Consider the following 21,255-nt stretch of genomic DNA (forward strand, 5'->3'; position numbering starts at 1 on the left):
TGACTACCTATTGCGCAGATTATTGCGTCAATCGATTCGAAAAGAGGGCTGGCATTTGTCACCAATGTGCCTCGTTTTATTTCTGAAATATAACTCCCAGAAAATATTGTCTGTGTTTTTGAAATTGAATAACCTCAAAAGAAAGAAATGATCCAGTCAATTGCTAAAGAAGAGTCTTGCCGCTGCATTCTGGAATGAAGAAAAGAATGAAATGACAAGTACAATCAAATCAAGAAAGAGAGCAGGCTGTGTCGGATGCGCCAGTCGGGAATCGAACCCGAGTCACAAGAATGGGAATCTTGTATGATACCACTACACCACTGGCGCTGCTGGGGAAGCTCTGGCTTGTGTCCTTGAAGCAAATTCATAGAAAGCAAGATGATGTCTTAATGATTATCCTTATTAGTCTGTTGTCGATCTGCTTAATACGTACCTAGCCAATCACTACATCACAGGTGCAGAGACAATCAGTATGAAGGCGAACACGATTTCGTTAACGTGTGCCCATTTACAAGTTCAATGAATGTATACATAAATAAAGCAGATCTGGGTTTTCCTCTGAAACATTAAGGACTGGTTTCATAAATGCGTCCATAAGTCCATAAACGCCACGAGTGCAACGTGCAACTCTATTGTAGCTGCTGTTACTGTACGATTCATCGTGATACGTGTGTGTTTTATTTCAGCTGTAACTCGCCCTGGTTAAGCACGTCTACGGTGTAATTTAAAAATATTACAGAAATTGTCGTTTGCAGTTACAAATCTGTAGTAAGAGTAATACGTTAAGGGAGTCATGTTCAGCAATTTATAATACAAATCTACTAGCACATATCTTGATAAAGGTTAGAATAATAACAATAATAATAATACATAGCAAATATTTATTTTAGTGTTGCACATGGAAAGTTTTCTTACAGTAACTTCTGAATATAATGTTGTCTATACCCTTTTAGCTATTTGTAATATCTCTTAACAGAAACTTGTATATTTTTAGCTTTCTCCAATCATCTAAAGCATACAGAATAAGACAGCCATAAAAGTCCTTTCCACACCAGGCTCTATCGCTCGTAGTGTTGCTTTCTGTCACTGTCTTTAAAACGAGACACAAACCAAACCCACAATCGCTCCGCTCCTCCCACATCAGGGCGTGGACTTCCGACACTGGCCTGGTTTTCCTGTGGCGCTTTATTAGAACAGCAAGAGATAACAGTATGTTTCTGTCTTTATTCGACCGCATGTGTGGGTGTAACTTTGTAATTGTTTATTGAGGTCCCGCAAAGTTTGGGGTGAAATGCAAAGTAATCTAATAGTAAAGTAACTAATTACTTTGCCCAGAGAGTAATAAGTAAAGTATCTTGTTACTGTTTATATGAGTAAAGAATACAATGTAATACATTGTATTCTTTACTCATATAAACAGTAACAAGATACTGGAAGTTTAGCCATCAGAGGATGGGTACATGGTGGTCATAAAGGGATGGACATGGTCAGAAACAATGCTCAGGTAGGACGTGGCATTTAAACGAGGCCCAATTGGCACTAAGGGGCCTAAAGTGTGCCAAGAAATCATCCCCCACGCCATTACACCACCACCACCAGCCTGCACAGTGGTAACAAGGCATGATGGATCCATGTTCTCATTCTGTTTACGCCAAATTCTGACTCTACCATCTGAATGTCTCAACAGAAATCGAGACTCATCAGACCAGGCAACATTTTTCCAGTCTTCAACTGTCCAATTTTGGTGAGCTTGTGCAAATTGTTGCCTCTTTTTCCTATTTGTAGTGGAGATGAGTGGTACCCGGTGGGGTCTTCTGCTGTTGTAGCCCATCCGTCTCAAGGTTGTACGTGTTGTGGCTTCACAAATGCTTTGCTGCATACCTCGGTTGTAACGAGTGGTTATTTCAGTCAAAGTTGCTCTTCTATCAGCTTGAATCAGTCGGCCCATTCTCCTCTGACCTCTAGCATCAAGAAGGCATTTTCGCCCACAGGACTGCCGCATACTGGATGTTTTTCCCTTTTCACACCATTCTTTGTAAACCCTAGAAATGGTTGTGCGTGAAAATCCCAGTAACTGAGCAGATTGTGAAATACTCAGACCGGCCCGTCTGGCACCAACAACCATGCCACGCTCAAAATTGCTTAAATCACCTTTCTTTCCCATTCAGACATTCAGTTTGGAGTTCAGGAGATTGTCTTGACCAGGACCACACCCCTAAATGCATTGAAGCAACTGCCATGTGATTGGTTGGTTAGATAATTGCATTAATGAGAAATTGAACAGGTGTTCCTAATAATCCTTTAGGTGAGTGTAAGTGCGCAGGCTGTAAGATTTGGGCGCTTTAAACGGCACGGTGTACTTGAACATCGTCATCATCACGTTGACACACATGCCATCTAAAACGCGCGTTGTCTTTACATGTTGGCTTGAAGTTAAACACAGACCGTCGTCAGGACTAGGGAATTAGCGGGGACAGGTGCCAGGTGTGATACATTGGAGGCACACGCACTAACACCGAGCTCATTGGCTCTACTAAGCTACTAAAAAAGAAGTGTTAACCAAGCACCGACCGATGCGTTTTCTCCCACTGAATTGTGCACCTCAAAAGTCTACCAAATGCAGACTCCTTAAGCAAAGCATTGTCCCCCACAGGACACCGACTTATATGTAGACCCTCCCTCTCTCCATAATCAATCCATCAGCAAGGAACGGACCTAAATTCATGAGTAAATTACACATGCATTCAAAGCAATATGTAGAGCATGCTGTATCGGATATGACCACACTACTACTACTACTACTACTACTACTACTACTACTACTACTACTACTACTACTACTACTACTACTACTACTACTACTACTACTACTACTACTACTACTACTACTACCAATAATAATTTAAAGAGGAGCGTTTCACCACCCGCCTTGAAAGCAGTGAGCTCTTGTGGCAAGGGTAGCACGTCTGACTCTAGATCACAAGGGTGCGTGTTCAAATGACGTCGGGGTCAGTGTTTTGTACACCAGCAGTAACCAGTAACACTAAGGTTGCATGAGTAATTGCACAGCTGACAGTATAAAGTGCTTACCACCTTGTCGTTGATCTTGCAAAAAGGTAAACAGAAGTATTTTCAAGTTGCCACAGAGAGAGACCGGAGAGTACAGGTGAGAGGTAGCCATCTTGTTGTTTGACTAGTTTCAGAATAGTCTTAGCATTGCTCATTTTGTTTTAAGTTTGCCTTAAATTGACGTTAGCATTGTCTGTAGTTTGCCTAAATTGAAGCCAATTCAGTTCAGCTGCTGAGGTGGTGAAAGTAAACAGGTTGTAGAATCTGTTGATCTGTAGAATCTTGATCTGTCTAGGACTAGCAGGAATTCTGTTGCAGGAGGAGCCAGGTGGGGCCAATTAGGTGTGAATTGGGGGTAAAACCTAGGAGAGTTGAGACCTTAGAGCAGGACAGCGTAGAGATCTGCTGGGTTACAGTAGGTCGTAACCGCAGAAAAGGGCGTGCACACCCCGTAGAGACACCCCAAGAGCTTGAATTGCCCAACAGGTTCCAACTGCTGGACACTGAGTTGGACAGTGACAGCTCAGAGGGTGATGGGGGGCAGTTGAGCACCAGAGCACCATGGTGCCCAATCCCCCCCCAGACGAAGGAGGTAGTTATAGTAGGAGACTCAATTCTTAGAGGTGTAGATCACACAGTGTGTTCTAGTGACATGGAGACCCGCATTGGTATCTTGCCTGCCTGGTGCTCAGGTTGCAGATCTCCCTAAACTAGTAGACGGGCTACTGGCCAAAGCCGGGGGGAATCCACTGGTCATGGTCAGGGAGACAGGCAGAGATTAGAAAGTTTAACACGTGGTTGAAAGCTTGGTGTAGGGAAGAGGGGTTTAGGTTTATGGAGCATTGGTCTTTCATCTGGGATAGATGGGACCTGTACAAACCGGACGGTCTACATCTAAACAGAAGGGGGGCTAATGCATTGGAAGAGCGTATGTGCAGTGAAATTGAGAATCATTAAACTAGGAACCAGGGGGGCAGGGAGCTTTGACAATGGGAGATGTTCCACTAAGGAAAGGAAACCAAGGGAAACTGCCAGTAGGAAAGTCCTGAAAACGGAAAACAGGAGACACTTCTTTACACAGAGAGTAGTCACAATCTGGAATAAACTACCCAGCGATGTGGTAGAATCTGAAAGTTTGGGAACATTTAAAAATGGTCTGGAAAGGATCCTTGGATCACTTCGATATTAATGAACACCAAACGAGCACGATGGGTCGAATGGTCCCCTCTCGTTTGTTAACTCTCTTATGTTCTTAAAAGTGTCTGAAGCAGCATGAAAGAGCACACTAGGCAGCTGAGAACAGACAGAGAGGGGAGTGTATATTGCGTTGGCCGGGAATCGAACCCGAGTCAACTGCTTGGAAGGCAGCTATGCTAACCACTATACCACCAACGCTTAGAAACTGCTTCACCGCAATATCTCACTGTGGTCGAACATGATTCCAGGATTGCAAAGTGGCAGGCAATTCGTTTTCCAAATTGCAATCGGTGAACATTTGGGAAGCCCTGCGTTATCTGCAGTTTCCTGTTCCTGAGTGCGGAAGGAAAATGTCCATTAGCATCTTTCCAGATTGCACTTTATTCAGACCTTTCCGAAATGAAACAAAACCAAAGTTGAAACATAGCAGAGGATGGTTTTGATCCATCGACCTCTGGGTTATGGGCCCAGCACGCTTCTGCTGCGCCACTCTGCTCCTTGGCCACTCAGCCACCTGTTAACTTCACAGCCACTCCTATATTGCATATTGCAAGCAATACAAGTTTGCAAAGACCTGCGTTATTTCCACTTTCCTGTTCAAGACTGCACACCGAGCTTCTCCATGCGCTGGAGCAGCGTTACTAGTTTCAGTGCCTTCACATTTCACCCTGTATGTGCTGTGGGAAGCATCATGTCAATTGTGTTGTACTAAGCGGATCGGGGCTCAGTCTGAGCTCAGATCCGAGCTTAAAAATGACCGTGCTTCTGAGCAGCTGGGACTCAAAGCCACACTCCCTGGCTTAGGAACCCAGTGTCTGATCCACTAGGACACGGGGGCTCAGCCAGACAGTATCGGAAAATGGAAATAAATAAATTAATAAATAAAAAGATGCGGTGCGTTACACAATAGACACCAGGTAAAGAAGTGAATAGTTTCAGGAACTGTCACGTAAGCTCCTCAACTTGAAACGGGCACATACGAACTCCTGTGAAATAACACGAGATGGATAACTACCCCTTCTCTGCTGCAGCAGAATGTGACTACCTATTGCGCAGATTATTGCGTCAATCGATTCGAAAAGAGGGCTGGCATTTGTCACCAATGTGCCTCGTTTTATTTCTGAAATATAACTCCCAGAAAATATTGTCTGTGTTTTTGAAATTGAATAACCTCAAAAGAAAGAAATGATCCAGTCAATTGCTAAAGAAGAGTCTTGCCGCTGCATTCTGGAATGAAGAAAAGAATGAAATGACAAGTACAATCAAATCAAGAAAGAGAGCAGGCTGTGTCGGATGCGCCAGCCGGGAATCGAACCCGAGTCACAAGAATGGGACTCTTGTATGATACCACTACACCACTGGCGCTGCTGGGGAAGCTGTGGCTTGTGTCCTTGAAGCAAATTCATAGAAAGCGTCCCATGGGGCAAGATGATGTCTTAATGATTATCCTTATTAGTCTGTTGTCGATCTGCTTAATACGTACCTAGCCAATCACTACATCACAGGTGCAGAGACAATCAGTATGAAGGCGAACACGATTTCGTTAACGTGTGCCCATTTACAAGTTCAATGAATGTATACATAAATAAAGCAGATCTGGGTTTTCCTCTGAAACATTAAGGACTGGTTTCATAAATGCGTCCATAAGTCCATAAACGCCACGAGTGCAACGTGCAACTCTATTGTAGCTGCTGTTACTGTACGATTCATCGTGATACGTGTGTGTTTTATTTCAGCTGTAACTCGCCCTGGTTAAGCACGTCTACGGTGTAATTTAAAAATATTACAGAAATTGTCGTTTGCAGTTACAAATCTGTAGCAAGAGTAATACGTTAAGGGAGTCAAGTTCAGCAATTTAAAATACAAATCTACTAGCACATATCTTGATAAAGATTACAATAATAACAATAATAATAATACATAGCAAATATTTATTTTAGTGTTGCACATGGAAAGTTTTCTTACAGTAACTTCTGAATATAATGTTGTCTATACCCTTTTAGCTATTCGTAATATCTCTTAACAGAAACTTGTATATTTTTAGCTGTCTCCAATCATCTAAAGCATACAGAATAAGACAGCCACAAAAGTCCTTTCCACACCAGGCTCTATCGCTCGTAGTGTTGCTTTCTGTCACTGTCTTTAAAACGAGACACAAACCAAACCCACAATCGCTCCGCTCCTCCCACATCAGGGCGTGGACTTCCGACACTGGCCTGGTTTTCCTGTGGCGCTTTATTAGAACAGCAAGAGATAACAGTATGTTTCTGTCTTTATTCGACCGCATGTGTGGGTGTAACTTTGTAATTGTTTAATGAGGTCCCGCAAAGTTTGGGGTGAAATGCAAAGTAATCTAATAGTAAATTAACTAATTACTTTGCCCAGAAAGTAATAAGTAAAGTATCTTGTTACTGTTTATATGAGTAAAGAATACAATGTAATACATTTCTTTTTGTGAGTAACGACACCATCACTGCTCTTTTCTATCTCGTTTTGCATGTATGTTTGTTGTTGACAGAGATACAAAGTTTGAGAGAAGACAGGCTGGCATTGGGGATGTAGCTCAGTGGTAGAGCGCATGCTTTGCATGTATGAGGTCCCGAGTTCAGTCCTCGGCATCTCCAGACTGTCTTTTAATGGAGCCCGTGCACTATGTCATTGGATGCACATAGCAAGTACCGAACAAATCGGGAGCCCGTGATTCATCGGTCACACTAGCATGGGCCTTTTCGGCACTCTCTCCCAGCATTCGTCCGAGAAACATCGTGTGTGTATGTATTCATTGTGAGAAGTGAAACAATGGGCCAGATTGCAAGCTGGTTCTGTATACACTCACCTAAAGGATTATTAGGAACACCATACTAATACTGTGTTTGACCCCCTTTCGCCTTCAGAACTGCCTTAATTCTACATAGCATTGATTCAACAAGGTGCTGAAAGCATTCTTTAGAAATGTTGGCCCATATTGATAGGATAGCATCTTGCAGTTGATGGAGATTTGTGTGATGCACATCCAGGGCACGAAGCTCCCGTTCCACCACATCCCAAAGATGCTCTATTGGGTTGAGATCTGGTGACTGTGGGGTCCAGTTTAGTACAGTGAACTCATTGTCATGTTCAAGAAACCAATTTGAAATGATTCGACCTTTGTGACATGGTGCATTATCCTGCTGGAAGTAGCCATCAGAGGATGGGTACATGGTGGTCATAAAGGGATGGACATGGTTAGAAACAATGCTCAGGTAGGACGTGGCATTTAAACGAGGCCCAATTGGCACTAAGGGGCCTAAAGAAGGAGGTAGTTATAGTAGGAGACTCAATTCTTAGAGGTGTAGATCACACAGTGTGTTCTAGTGACATGGAGACCCGCATTGGTATCTTGCCTGCCTGGTGCTCAGGTTGCAGATCTCCCTAAACTAGTAGACGGGCTACTGTCCAAAGCCGGGGGGAATCCACTGGTCATGGTCAGGGAGACAGGCAGAGATTAGAAAGTTTAACACGTGGTTGAAAGCTTGGTGTAGGGAAAAGGGGTTTAGGTTTATGGAGCATTGGTCTTTCTTCTGGGATAGATGGGACCTGTACAAACCGGACGGTCTACATCTAAACAGACGGGGGGCTAATGCATTGGAAGAGCGTATGTGCAGTGAAATTGAGAAGCATTTAAACTAGGAACCAGGGGGGCAGGGAGCTATGACAATGGGAGATGTTCCACTAAGGAAAGGAAACCAAGGGAAACTGCCAGTAGGAAAGTCCTGAAATGTTTGTACCTCAATGCCAGGAGTATAAGGAACAAGATGTTAGACTTGGAAGCCACAGTGCTGGTGTGTGACTATGATGTTGTAGGAGTGACAGAAACATGGCTTACAGAAAATGATGGGGATGAATACAAGTTGGAAGGATACACACAGTTTAGGTGAGACAGGCAAAATCGAAGAGGGGGTGGGGTAGCATTATATGTGAAAAATGACATTGAGGCAGAAGAACTTGTATTAGATCCCAGTAACGGAACAGAATCTTTGTGGGTGAAACTTTTGAACAAGAGATCTGGAGGATTAGCGGTAGGAGTGTGTTACAGGCCACCAAACTCAGATATTCAGAAAGATGCTGCATTGTACAGTGTAATCAGGACTGCATGTAGCAAGGATGTGGCTGTTATAATGGGGGATTTCAATTTCCCAAACTTAGACTGGGAAAGCCCAGTGGGGACTACAGAAGCAGAAATGGAAATGGTTGAGATGGTAAATGACTGCTTTCTAACTCAATTTGTCAGGGAACCAACCAGAGAGAGCGCATGTATTGACTTGATCTTTTCAAATGACCAAGATAGAGTCAGGGGGACAGTAGTTAGAGAACCAATGGCAAGTTGTGATCACAATATGGTTGTCTTTGAGGCATTCTTTCAAAAAACAAGGTCCAAGTCTAAAACAATGGTCTACAATTTTAGAAAAGCAAACCTTGAAGGTATGAGATGGCACTTAGAAGAGGTAGACTGGAGCACACTGGATACAGAGTTAGTTGAAAATGCATGGGTATATTTTAAGAATATACTACTCGAGGCTCAGGAGCAATTTGTACCAAAACTTAGCAAATTGAGGAACAAAAAACATTGGCCAAAATGGTATAATAGAGGTATGCAAAAAATTTAAAGAGGAAGACAATGTTGTATAGTGCATACAAAAGGGATGGTGACGAAACAAAATACATAGAATATGTTGAGCTGCAAAGAGATCTTAAGAAAGGGATCAGGAAAGCAGAGAGGGAATTAGAAAGAAACATAGCTCTTGGAGCTCAAACCAATGCAAAGAGCTTTTTTCAATATCACAACAGCAAGCGGTTAATAAAGGAGGAGGTGAAACAGATAAAGGGCAAAAACGGAGGTATCTTGGAAATTGAACAAGATGTGGCAAATATTCTAAATGAGTATTTCACAGAGGTTTTTTCAAAAGAAAAAACAGATGACATGCCACAGGTTGACAATCAGTCCAGTCAAACCCTAAGAGAGATCAGGATAAATGAGGAGGAGGTACTAAAGGGACTAGCAGAATTAAAAACAAACAAATCACCTGGGCCAGATGGGATAAATCCAACAGTACTTCAAGAAAAAAGGTGGCTCAGCAGATACAATCTTGGCAGCACAGGCTATTCAGAGGAACTTAGATAATATTCAGTTGTGGGCTGACACCTGGCAAATGAAATTCAATGTGGACAAGTGCAAGGTAATACATGCAGGTAACAAAAATGTCCACTATAATTACACTATGGGAGGTACAGATCTACATGAAGTAACGCATGAGAAAGACCTAGGAGTCTATGTGGACTCCTCACTTTCTCCATCCAAGCAATGTGGGGAAGCAATAAAGAAGGCAAACAGAATGCTAGGGTATATTGTCAAAAGTGTAGAATTTAAAACAAGGGCAGTAATGTTAAGACTGTACAATGCGCTAGTTAGACCTCATCTGGAATACTGTGTACAGTTCTGGGCACCACACTTCAAAAAGGATATTGCTGCCTTAGAGGCAGTTCAGAGGAGAGCAACCAGACTTATTCCAGGTCTTCAAGGGAAAGTCCTACTCGGAGAGACTGAGGGAACTGAACCTTTTCACCCTGGAACAGAGGAGACTACCCGGGGACACAAATGGAAATTGGGCTTCAAGGCATTCAAAACGGAAAACAGGAGACACTTCTTTACACAGAGAGTAGTCACAATCTGGAATAAACTACCCAGCGATGTGGTTGAAGCTGAAAGTTTGGGAACATTTAAAAATGGTCTGGAAAGGATCCTTGGATCACTTCGATATTAATGAAAACCAAACGAGCACGATGGGTCGAATTGTCCCCTCTCGTTTGTTAACTCTCTAATGTTCTTAAAAGTGTCTGAAGCAGCATGAAAGAGCACATTAGGCAGCTGAGAACAGACAGAGATTAAATAAATTAATAAATAAAAAGATGCGGCGCGTTACACAATAGACACCAGGTAAAGAAGTGAATAGTTACAGGAACTGTCACGTAAGCTCCTCAACTTGAAACGGGCACATACGAACTCCTGTGAAATAACACGAGATGGATAACTACCCCTTCTCTGCTGCAGCAGAATGTGACTACCTATTGCGCAGATTATTGCGTCAATCGATTCGAAAAGAGGGCTGGCATTTGTCACCAATGTGCCTCGTTTTATTTCTGAAATATAACTCCCAGAAAATATTGTCTGTGTTTTTGAAATTGAATAACCTCAAAAGAAAGAAATGATCCAGTCAATTGCTAAAGAAGAGTCTTGCCGCTGCATTCTGGAATGAAGAAAAGAATGAAATGACAAGTACAATCAAATCAAGAAAGAGAGCAGGCTGTGTCCGATGCGCCAGCCGGGAATCGAACCCGAGTCACAAGAATGGGAATCTTGTATGATACCACTACACCACTGGCGCTGCTGGGGAAGCTCTGGCTTGTGTCCTTGAAGCAAATTCATAGAAAGCGTCCCATGGGGCAAGATGATGTCTTAATGATTATCCTTATTAGTCTGTTGTCGATCTGCTTAATACGTACCTAGCCAATCACTACATCACAGGTGCAGAGACAATCAGTATGAAGGCGAACACGATTTCGTTAACATGTGCCCATTTACAAGTTCAATGAATGTATACATAAATAAAGCAGATCTGGGTTTTCCTCTGAAACATTAAGGACTGGTTTCATAAATGCGTCCATAAGTCCATAAACGCCACGAGTGCAACGTGCAACTCTATTGTAGCTGCTGTTACTGTACGATTCATCGTGATACGTGTGTGTTTTATTTCAGCTGTAACTCGCCCTGGTTAAGCACGTCTACGGTGTAATTTAAAAATATTACAGAAATTGTTGTTTGCAGTTACAAATCTGTAGTAAGAGCAATACGTTAAGGGAGTCAAGTTCAGCAATTTAAAATACAAATCTACTAGCACATATCTTGATAAAGATTACAATAATAACAATAATAATAATACATAGCAAATATTTATTTTAGTGTTGCACATGGAAAGTTTTCTTACAGTAACTTCTGAATATAATGTTGTCTATACCCTTTTAGCTATTCGTAATATCTCTTAACAGAAACTTGTATATTTTTAGCTGTCTCCAATCATCTAAAGCATACAGAATAAGACAGCCACAAAAGTCCTTTCCACACCAGGCTCTATCGCTCGTAGTGTTGCTTTCTGTCACTGTCTTTAAAATGAGACACAAACCAAACCCACAATCGCTCCGCTCCTCCCACATCAGGGCGTGGACTTCCGACACTGGCCTGGTTTTCCTGTGGCGCTTTATTAGAACAGCACGAGATAACAGTATGTTTCTGTCTTTATTCGACCGCATGTGTGGGTGTAACTTTGTAATTGTTTAATGAGGTCCCGCAAAGTTTGGGGTGAAATGCAAAGTAATCTAATAGTAAAGTAACTAATTACTTTGCCCAGAAAGTAATAAGTAAAGTATCTTGTTACTGTTTATATGAGTAAAGAATACAATGTAATACATTTCTTCTTGTGAGTAACGACACCATCACTGCTCTTTTCTATCTCGTTTTGCATGTATGTTTGTTGTTGACAGAGATACAAAGTTTGAGAGAAGACAGGCTGGCATTGGGGATGTAGCTCAGTGGTAGAGCGCATGCTTTGCATGTATGAGGTCCCGAGTTCAGTCCTCGGCATCTCCAGACTGTCTTTTAATGGAGCCCGTGCACTATGTCATTGGATGCACATAGCAAGTACCGAACAAATCGGGTACATGGTGGTCATAAAGGGATGGACATGGTCAGAAACAATGCTCAGGTAGGACGTGGCATTTAAACGATGCCCAATTGGCACTAAGGGGCCTAAAGAAGGAGGTAGTTATAGTAGGAGACTCAATTCTTAGAGGTGTAGATCACACAGTGTGTTCTAGTGACATGGAGACCCGCATTGGTATCTTGCCTGCCTGGTGCTCAGGTTGCAGATCTCCCTAAACTAGTAGACGGGCTACTGGCCAAAGCCGGGGGGAATCCACTGGTCATGGTCAGGGAGACAGGCAGAGATTAGAAAGTTTAACACGTGGTTGAAAGCTTGGTGTAGGGAAGAGGGGTTTAGGTTTATGGAGCATTGGTCTTTCTTCTGGGATAGATGGGACCTGTACAAACCGGACGGTCTACATCTAAACAGACGGGGGGCTAATGCATTGGAAGAGCGTATGTGCAGTGAAATTGAGAAGCATTTAAACTAGGAACCAGGGGGGCAGGGAGCTATGACAATGGGAGATGTTCCACTAAGGAAAGGAAACCAAGGGAAACTGCCAGTAGGAAAGTCCTGAAATGTTTGTACCTCAATGCCAGGAGTATAAGGAACAAGATGTTAGACTTGGAAGCCACAGTGCTGGTGTGTGACTATGATGTTGTAGGAGTGACAGAAACATGGCTTACAGAAAACGATGGGGATGAATACAAGTTGGAAGGATACACACAGTTTAGGTGAGACAGGCAAAATCAAAGAGGGGGTGGGGTAGCATTATATGTGAAAAATGACATTGAGGCAGAAGAACTTGTATTAGATCCCAGTAACGGAACAGAATCTTTGTGGGTGAAACTTTTGAACAAGAGATCTGGAGGATTAGCGGTAGGAGTGTGTTACAGGCCACCAAACTCAGATATTCAGAAAGATGCTGCATTGTAAAGTGTAATCAGGACTGCATGTAGCAAGGATGTGGCTGTTATAATGGGGGATTTCAATTTCCCAAACTTAGACTGGGAAAGCCCAGTGGGGACTACAGAAGCAGAAATGGAAATGGTTGAGATGGTAAATGACTGCTTTCTAACTCAATTTGTCAGGGAACCAACCAGAGAGAGCGCATGTATTGACTTGATCTTTTCAAATGACCAAGATAGAGTCAGGGGGACAGTAGTTAGAGAACCAATGGCAAATTGTGATCACAATATGGTTGTCTTTGAGGCATTCTTTCAAAAAACAAGGTCCAAGTCTAAAACAATGGTCTACAATTTTAGAAAAGCAAACCTTGAAGGTATGAGACGGCACTTAGAAGAGGTAGACTGGAGCACACTGGATACAGAGTTAGTTGAAAATGCATGGGTATATTTTAAGAATATACTACTCGAGGCTCAGGAGCAATTTGTACCAAAACTTAGCAAATTGAGGAACAAAAAACATTGGCCAAAATGGTATAATAGAGGTATGCAAAAAATATAAAGAGGAAGACAATGTTGTATAGTGCATACAAAAGGGATGGTGACGAAACAAAATACATAGAATATGTTGAGCTGCAAAGAGATCTTAAGAAAGGAATCAGGAAAGCAGAGAGGGAATTAGAAAGAAACATAGCTCTTGGAGCTCAAACCAATGCAAAGAGCTTTCTTCAATATCACAACAGCAAGCGGTTAATAAAGGAGGAGGTGAAACAGATAAAGGGCAAAAACGGAGGTATCTTGGAAATTGAACAAGATGTGGCAAATATTCTAAATGAGTATTTCACTGAGGTTTTTACAAAAGAAAAAACAGATGACATGTCACAGGTTGACAATCAGTCCAGTCAAACCCTAAGAGAGATCAGGATCAATGAGGAGGAGGTACTAAAGGGACTAGCAGAATTAAAAACAAACAAATCACCTGGGCCAGATGGGATAATTCCAACAGTACTTCAAGAAAAAAGGTGGCTCAGCAGATACAATCTTGGCAGCACAGGCTATTCAGAGGAACTTAGATAATATTCAGTTGTGGGCTGACACCTGGCTAATGAAATTCAATGTGGACAAGTGCAAGGTAATACATGCAGGTAACAAAAATGTCCACTATAATTACACTATGGGAGGTACAGATCTACATGAAGTAACGCATGAGAAAGACCTAGGAGTCTATGTGGACTCCTCACTTTCTCCATCCAAGCAATGTGGGGAAGCAATAAAGAAGGCAAACAGAATGCTAGGGTATATTGTCAAAAGTGTAGAATTTAAAGCAAGGGCAGTAATGTTAAGACTGTATAATGCGCTAGTTAGACCTCATCTGGAATACTGTGTACAGTTCTGGGCACCACACTTCAAAAAGGATATTGCAGCCATAGAGGCAGTTCAGAGGAGAGCAACCAGACTTATTCCAGGTCTTCAAGGGAAAGTCCTACTCGGAGAGACTGAGGGAACTGAACCTTTTCACCCTGGAACAGAGGAGACTACCCGGGGACACAAATGGAAATTGGGCTTCAAGGCATTCAAAACGGAAAACAGAAGACACTTCTTTACACAGAGAGTAGTCACAATCTGAAATAAACTACCCAGCGATGTGGTTGAAGCTGAAAGTTTGGGAACATTTAAAAATGGTCTGGAAAGGATCCTTGGATCACTTCGATATTAATGACCACCAAACGAGCACGATGGGTCGAATGGTCCCCTCTCGTTTGTTAACTCTCTAATGTTCTTAAAAGGGTCTGAAGCAGCATGAAAGGGCACACTAGGCAGCTGAGAACAGTCAGAGAGGGATGTGTATATTGCATTGGCCGGGAATCGAACCCGGGTCAACTGCTTGAAAGGCAGCTATGCTAACCACTATACCAACAACGCTTAGAAACTGCTTCCCAACAATATCTCACTGTGGTCGAACATGATTCCAGGATTGCAAAGTGGCAGGCAATTTGTTTTCCAAATTGCAATCGGTGAACATTTGGGAAGCCCTGCGTTATCTGCAGTTTCCTGTTCCTCAGTGCGGAAGGAAAATGTCCATTAGCATCTTTCCAGATTGCACTTTATTCAGACCTTTCCGAAATGAAACAAAACCAAAGTTGAAACATAGCAGAGGATGGTTTCAATCCATTGACCTCTGGGTTATGGGCCCAGCACGCTTCCGCTGCGCCACTCTGCTCCATGGGCACTAAACCACCTGTTAACGTCACAGCCACTCCTATATTGCATATTGCAAGCAATACAAGTTTGCAAAGCCCTGCGTTATTTCCACTTTCCTGTTCAAGACTGCACACCGAGCTTCTCCATGCGCTGGAGCAGCTTTCCAGGTTTCAGTGCCTTCACATTTCACCCTGTATGTGCTGTGGGAAGCATCATGTCAATTGTTTTGTACTAAGCGGATCGGGGCTCAGTCTGAGCTCGGATCCGAGCTTAAAAATGACCGTGCTTCTGAGCAGCTGGGACTCAAAGCCACACTCCCTGGCTTAGGAACCCAGTGTCTGATCCACTAGGACACGGGGGCTCAGCCAGACAGTATCGGAAAATGGAAATAAATAAATTAATTAATAAATAAAAAGATGCGGCGCGTTACACAATAGACACCAGGTAAAGAAGTGAATAGTTACAGGAACTGTCACGTAAGCTCCTCAACTTGAAACGGGCACATGCGAACTCCTGTGAAATAACACGAGATGGATAACTACCCCTTCTCTGATAAAGCAGAATGTGACTACCTATTGCGCAGATTATTGCGTCAATCGATTCGAAAAGAGGGCTGGCATTTGTCACCAATGTGCCTCATTTTATTTCTGAAATATAACTCCCAGAAAATATTGTCTGATTATCCTTATTAGTCTGTTGTCGATCTGCTTAATACGTACCTAGCCAATCACTACATCACAGGTGCAGAGACAATCAGTATGAAGGCGAACACGATTTCGTTAACGTGTGCCCATTTACAAGTTCAATGAATGTATACATAAATAAAGCAGATCTGGGTTTTCCTCTGAAACATTAAGGACTGGTTTCATAAATGCGTCCATAAGTCCATAAACGCCACAAGTGCAACGTGCACACTTTAGTTCAGTTATAACCTGCTCTATTGTAGCTGCTGTTACTGTACGATTCATCGTGATACGTGTGGTTTATGATTCTACCAATAATGATAATAATTAAGGAGGAGCTGACAATACAGATGAATTGCTCATGAAACAGACTTCCTTTACTTCTGTAGCACGTATTGCAGTAAACATATCGTCCTCTGACAAAACAAACGCCCTGACAAGCTCGTTGAGCAAGCGATGCTCACGAGGGGCATTTCATCCACGTTAAGTAAATCAACAGGCTTCCAGCAATTAACGCCTTTTCCAAATGAATTCCAGACAATGCAGCTGCCCTTAGCTTTAACAATGGCTTGATTAGGTGGAATATGTGAAACAATGAATTTAAACTGCAATTTGAAAGCTATAGGCACTTCAACTTATGTGAACAACATGATACAAAAATGACAGACCTAGCCCTCTAATTCACTGGATATAACAAACACATTAATAAATGTATCCAGGCATTACACACAACATACAAGCAGCAGATACCAATAGGGATGATTCAGCTGGATGTGTTAATTGAGAGATCGCCATAGCAGCTGTTTGTTATTTATGTCTAGCCCTATATAGAGCAGGAGCAGTGCCCTAGTGATTATCACTTTCCGGGCTAGTGTGTCTGTGAGTGAACTGGGGGTTTAGTGGTTATTGCAGAGGCATTGCAGTGCTGTTGTTTAATCCTCTCTTTCCAGTGGCGTTGTCACGTGCTTGTTCTGTGTGCAATGAAGCTGATCTGCATTGCTCTCTGCCTCTGTGTAGGAGTATTATTCCCTACACCGGTCTTTGCCGACAGTGACAATGAGACTTCAAAGGAATCCTCCGATATCAAGACGCTGTCCAAGCACTACCGCATTCTCCCCATGTTCATCCAGGCGTCGGCTCCTCTGGTAGACCCAAAGAAACTCCGGCCGGCCACTGGCAGCAAGCCCATGCCGGATGACCTGAGGCGCATCCTGTTCCCCGGTGACAACCTGCGGAAAGGTGTGCATCCCAAGAAGGTCCAGAACCGAGGCGTTGCAGTGTGGGGAGACTACAGTAAGATGTACGTGGCAGTGCATAAGAACATCAACGGCTTCAGGTGCAGGCCTTCGGAGCTCATGCTGGGGAGCTGCGCCGTCCGTAAGACCACTGAGCACTACTACTACTTCATCTACGGGCTGAACGAGTGTGGGAACAAGCGATCGGTAAGTAGCCGTGTGGTTTCACAGATTTGCACTGTTCCATGCTATGTGTTTTCTGGGAAGTAGTGATAGCTGGATAGCCGTGATGCTGGTTCCTGTATCTTATTGGCTCATCCCTCTTCCATGGTGTCAAACTTAATCCTGTAGATCATTAATGGCCGACTGGTGTACTCCAACACTCTGCGCTACTCCCCTCCAACTTCTTCACACCCAGTAATCCGGGGTGTGTCCTTCACTGTGCCCATCCAGCTTGTCTACAACCGGTATGGATTTGTTTCATCTGAGCAGTAATTGGAGGCAATTGGCTGCCTCCTTCCTGATCTGCTCTGCTGTACTGCCTTTGCAGGTTTCACTATTCCTACAAGATTGGCTACCAGCCCACATTCCCCCAGCATGGCAGCACCCTTCCAGGCATGGACAAATCTGCCTTCTTCAGAGAGCTGAAGAACAGACATGGCTACATCCTGGTCACCACCAATGGTACGGTATCTGTAACTTTGCTGGCTGCTTGTGTGGGGGGTGTGTGTGCATGGATGCATAACCCTGCCCTGCTTCCACAGAGCAGTGGATCAGACTCTCCCCAAAGAACATCTACTACCTGGGTCAGCCCATGTACTTCCAGGCCACAGGCTACTTTGCCACTGAAGGGCAGCGGCTGTTCATCCAGTCCTGCTATGCCACGGCCTCTCCAGATCGGCACTCCAAGCCCAGGTTCACCGTGATTGACAACTTTGGGTAAGGCCGTATTCTTGGTGGCTTAACCAGCTTTCACCCCGTCTTCTGGTCAAGATGCCAATGTCTCTGCTTGCCCACAGGTGCCTGGTAGACAGCAAGGCTGATGGGTGCCAGTCCAGGTTCGTGCCGTACACGAGGAAGGACGTTCTCCGCTTCACCATCGACGCCTTCCTGTTTCAGAAGACCCTGTCCGAGGTATCCAATGCATGCTGCTACGATGGAACCCACTGTGTGACTTTTCAACCATTGCTGAGCCAAGATCTATAGGAAGCCTTTTCCCGAGGATGTGGGAGAACCTTTTTATAGTGACTTGAAGCCAACCCTCCCTGTTTGTTGTCTGCTCCCCTTCAGCATGTGATGACTGAGCTGTACATGCACTGCACCATGACTGTGGCAGAACATGTGACTCCAGGCACCAAATCCTGCACCTACAACCGAAAAGCTAAAAGGTACCTCTATTGCAGCAGCCTGCTGCTAGGGGGAAAAAAACAGGCCTGTGACCCTCTCCTCTTGTGAACAGGTGGGAGGAGCTGTATGGGAACCATGCTGTGTGCACGTGCTGTGACTCCAGGTGTGCTGGGGACCGTGCGGAAGGTGGGTGTACTGGTGCTATGAATCTTGCCTCCGTTCTTTGACTGTCTTGCGAGTACTTCGACTTGCACTCCCTCTATACCCAGCATGCAAATGGCTCCGATTCTGGCACTGCAGGATTGTTTGCTCCATATTGTATTGCTTTGGCTTGGCTTCCACACACGTCCTATTGGCTGTTTGTGTTCTTAATCCGTTACTCCTCAAACCTTCTGCATCTGTATCTCCACCAGGTCAGAGGAGCGGCCTAGTGACCAGTCACCTGCTGCCCTTGGAGCATCCCGGTGCTAAAATGGACTCGGCGGAAGGAGCCCATTGGTCAGGGGAAGATGTGGTTCCAGGATTGGGGTCCCATGCTGAAGGAGAAGCTAGGCAAGTGGACTCTCGGCCAGAGGAGTCTGCAGCAGTTGACGGTCCACCAGCGGTAGAGGTGGATGCCTGGGATGACTCTGAAGAGAGAACCGTGGCATCGGAGGACTATGCAGCTGAACTGTTTAAAGGTGAGGAGTCGTCTTGGGTGAGCTTTCAGGATGAGGATGAAGATGAGCGAGGGGAGTTCCATAGAGAGGAGACTGACGAGGAGGATGAACGATTCCCAGTGTAACAGGATGGCTGGCAGGTAAGGGTCTTCCTCTCCTAGTGCTCCACTGCTTTGTTGCCCAGGCTACAGTGCTCATCTGCTCCTTCTCTCCCCAGGTCCCGGAGGAATTCCAGTGTCTGCTTGTTGCAGTGGAACCAATAAACCTTCAAAATGCATCTGGGTCTCCTCTTTATTCCAATGCACAGCTACCAGTACTTCTGACATGAGGTCCCTATTCTGAGGCCCTGTCAAAGGTGTGCAGTGGCCTATGATGACATGGGCTGAGTCCAGTTTATTGTAGACTGCATGTGGCACAGGGTTCTACCTGCATGTCTTGACACCTGTTCTGATATTTCAGACTTGCTGCCGTTGCTGGTATTCCAACTGATGGAGGTTATGGGGACCTTTTTCTACAAACAGTAGTGCTTGATTAATTGGAGTCCATCTATAGCCAACCTCTCTGACGCTCAAAGCAATCGCGCAGTCCACAACCCTAGCCGGTACTTTTGCATCGGTATCCTTAATATTCTATCCTCAAAGGCTGCTGTCTCAAAAGAGTGAGCGGTGAAGGAGCTGGACTCGAAGTCCAATGGGGTTGCCACCGTGAGCAACATTTGAACCTGTGTGGGTGCAAGCATCTCCTTCATTGTTGTTGCTTGTTTCTAGCTGCTTTCCTGGTGGTGGTTAGCGTTCTTTACCTCCCCTAGATTCTTTCACATGATTCACTCTGCAGAGCGTGGCTGTCAAAATGGTGTCCAAACATTTTTAATGCTCTCTCTCGTTTAACACTTAGTAGACGAGGGGTATGAATTGGATTAAATGAAATCTAAACCCTGCTGTGTCAAGTGAGAGAAATACATCAGGCAAGCACAAATCTATGGGCTGCCAACTGTAACCACCGAGCCCTTTTGCTTCAGAGTGTCCTTTTTCACAGACTGTATTTTTCCAGGTTTAATAAATCCTTAAGTAGTTTACCCACATTTCTATATAATGATAAATCTCTACATTTTGAGAAATAGTTTGACTAAATGCTTAGTTTGCAAAGCCCATATTTTGGATGTATCTACACCGTTAACTTTGAAATAAATATTTAACCTGATCTGGGAGACCCCAAATAAATCTATAGCTTTGCCCCATCGTGCCTGTTTTGGTGTCTATTTAATAATGAAGTGATCCAAGGATCCTATCGAGTCTGGTTTTGAATGTTCCCACATTTTCAGCTTCAACCACATCACTGGGGAGTTTTTTCCAGATATGTGCCAAAAATCTGGGGAAAGAAAATTAAAATTTCTTTCAACATTGATTGCTTTGTGTAGTGTCGTTTTCAGCACAGTCCTCAAATCCTGTTGTCCTTGTCGCCAGAACGGGTGAGTGTGTGTTCCTGGGTGGTAAAAAAAATCCCTTGTCAGAAGTGGGATTCAAAGCCAAGCCTCCAAAGGAGGCCATCCTGACTTGATTTGCTGTGTTCATATTAAGAAATTCCCTATGTCTTGAACAAAAAATAATAATTTTTCAATGACTGTGTTCTGCCAGGGCTTCTTTCACTTTGACTTCTGGGATCATGATACCATTTCACAATTGGCTGAAATAGCTCATTTGGGACAGTGTTAAACTGAAGAGCTAAAGGTCCCTGGGTTGATCCTGAGTGTTGGCATTTTACAAGGAATTTCTTCAGAAAGCACAAGTAACCCTTATATTGCACAGGTGTGCAGATCAGTGTGGTAGAATTCAAAAGGAAAGGAAATGTTGCTGCACCTTAAGTAGCTCCCACTCGTGAATAGTTACAGGAATTGTCACATCCGCTCTTGAACTTGAAATGGATGCATACGAACTCCTGTGAAATAACACGGGATGGAATACTACCTTTTCTCTACTGCAGCAGAATATGACTACCTATTGTGCAGATGACTGTGTCAATCGTTTCCACAAGAGGGCTTGTGTTTGTCACCAATGTGCCTCGTTTTATTACTGAAATATAACTCCCAGAAAGCATTGTCTTTGTGTTTTTGAAATTGAAAACCTCACAAAGAAATGATCCAGTCAATTGCTAAAGAAAAGTCTACCTGCTGCATTCTGGAATGAAGAAAAAAATGAGATGACAAGTGCAATCAAAGCAAGAAAGAG

The 21,255-nt window shown here is 43.7% G+C and overlaps 1 protein-coding gene and 7 non-coding genes across 8 annotated transcripts; 3 read left to right on the plus strand and 5 right to left on the minus strand.

Annotated features, from left to right (window-relative positions):
- Nucleotides 1–256: 256 nt before the first annotated feature.
- trnag-ccc (transfer RNA glycine (anticodon CCC)) lies at nucleotides 257–327 on the minus strand. Its single transcript has one exon. It is a non-coding gene; the product is annotated as a tRNA-Gly (tRNA).
- Nucleotides 328–4,392: 4,065 nt separating this feature from the next.
- Nucleotides 4,393–4,464, minus strand: trnag-ucc (transfer RNA glycine (anticodon UCC)). The gene has a single exon. It is a non-coding gene; the product is annotated as a tRNA-Gly (tRNA).
- A 1,096-nt stretch (nucleotides 4,465–5,560) lies between these two features.
- trnag-ccc (transfer RNA glycine (anticodon CCC)) lies at nucleotides 5,561–5,631 on the minus strand. Its single transcript has one exon. It is a non-coding gene; the product is annotated as a tRNA-Gly (tRNA).
- Nucleotides 5,632–6,818: 1,187 nt separating this feature from the next.
- Nucleotides 6,819–6,890, plus strand: trnaa-ugc (transfer RNA alanine (anticodon UGC)). Its single transcript has one exon. It is a non-coding gene; the product is annotated as a tRNA-Ala (tRNA).
- A 3,727-nt stretch (nucleotides 6,891–10,617) lies between these two features.
- trnag-ccc (transfer RNA glycine (anticodon CCC)) lies at nucleotides 10,618–10,688 on the minus strand. Its single transcript has one exon. It is a non-coding gene; the product is annotated as a tRNA-Gly (tRNA).
- A 1,187-nt stretch (nucleotides 10,689–11,875) lies between these two features.
- trnaa-ugc (transfer RNA alanine (anticodon UGC)) lies at nucleotides 11,876–11,947 on the plus strand. The gene has a single exon. It is a non-coding gene; the product is annotated as a tRNA-Ala (tRNA).
- Nucleotides 11,948–14,755: 2,808 nt separating this feature from the next.
- trnae-uuc (transfer RNA glutamic acid (anticodon UUC)) lies at nucleotides 14,756–14,827 on the minus strand. Its single transcript has one exon. It is a non-coding gene; the product is annotated as a tRNA-Glu (tRNA).
- A 1,802-nt stretch (nucleotides 14,828–16,629) lies between these two features.
- On the plus strand, nucleotides 16,630–19,307 carry LOC136767270 (zona pellucida sperm-binding protein 3-like). Its single transcript, XM_066721053.1, has 9 exons — nucleotides 16,630–17,231; nucleotides 17,376–17,491; nucleotides 17,575–17,708; nucleotides 17,789–17,963; nucleotides 18,044–18,158; nucleotides 18,315–18,412; nucleotides 18,484–18,557; nucleotides 18,785–19,170; nucleotides 19,248–19,307. The coding sequence occupies exons 1-8, from the start codon at nucleotides 16,770–16,772 to the stop codon at nucleotides 19,153–19,155; spliced, it is 1,545 nt and encodes a 514-aa protein (XP_066577150.1). The 5' UTR covers nucleotides 16,630–16,769; the 3' UTR covers nucleotides 19,156–19,170; nucleotides 19,248–19,307.
- The last annotated feature ends 1,948 nt before the right edge of the window (nucleotides 19,308–21,255 follow it).

This window comes from Amia ocellicauda, chromosome 14 (genome assembly GCF_036373705.1).
Source record: "Amia ocellicauda isolate fAmiCal2 chromosome 14, fAmiCal2.hap1, whole genome shotgun sequence".
NCBI lineage: Eukaryota > Metazoa > Chordata > Actinopteri > Amiiformes > Amiidae > Amia > Amia ocellicauda.

Excerpts from the sequence above, each read along its gene's own strand:
- LOC136767270 (XM_066721053.1), top strand. The coding sequence starts at position 16,770 with ATGAAGCTGATCTGCATTGCTCTCTGCCTCTGTGTAGGAGTATTATTC. Across the intron at positions 17,232-17,375 it reads AGTGTGGGAACAAGCGATCG|ATCATTAATGGCCGACTGGT; the intron begins GTAAGTAGCCGT and ends TTAATCCTGTAG. Across the intron at positions 17,709-17,788 it reads CATCCTGGTCACCACCAATG|AGCAGTGGATCAGACTCTCC; the intron begins GTACGGTATCTG and ends CTGCTTCCACAG.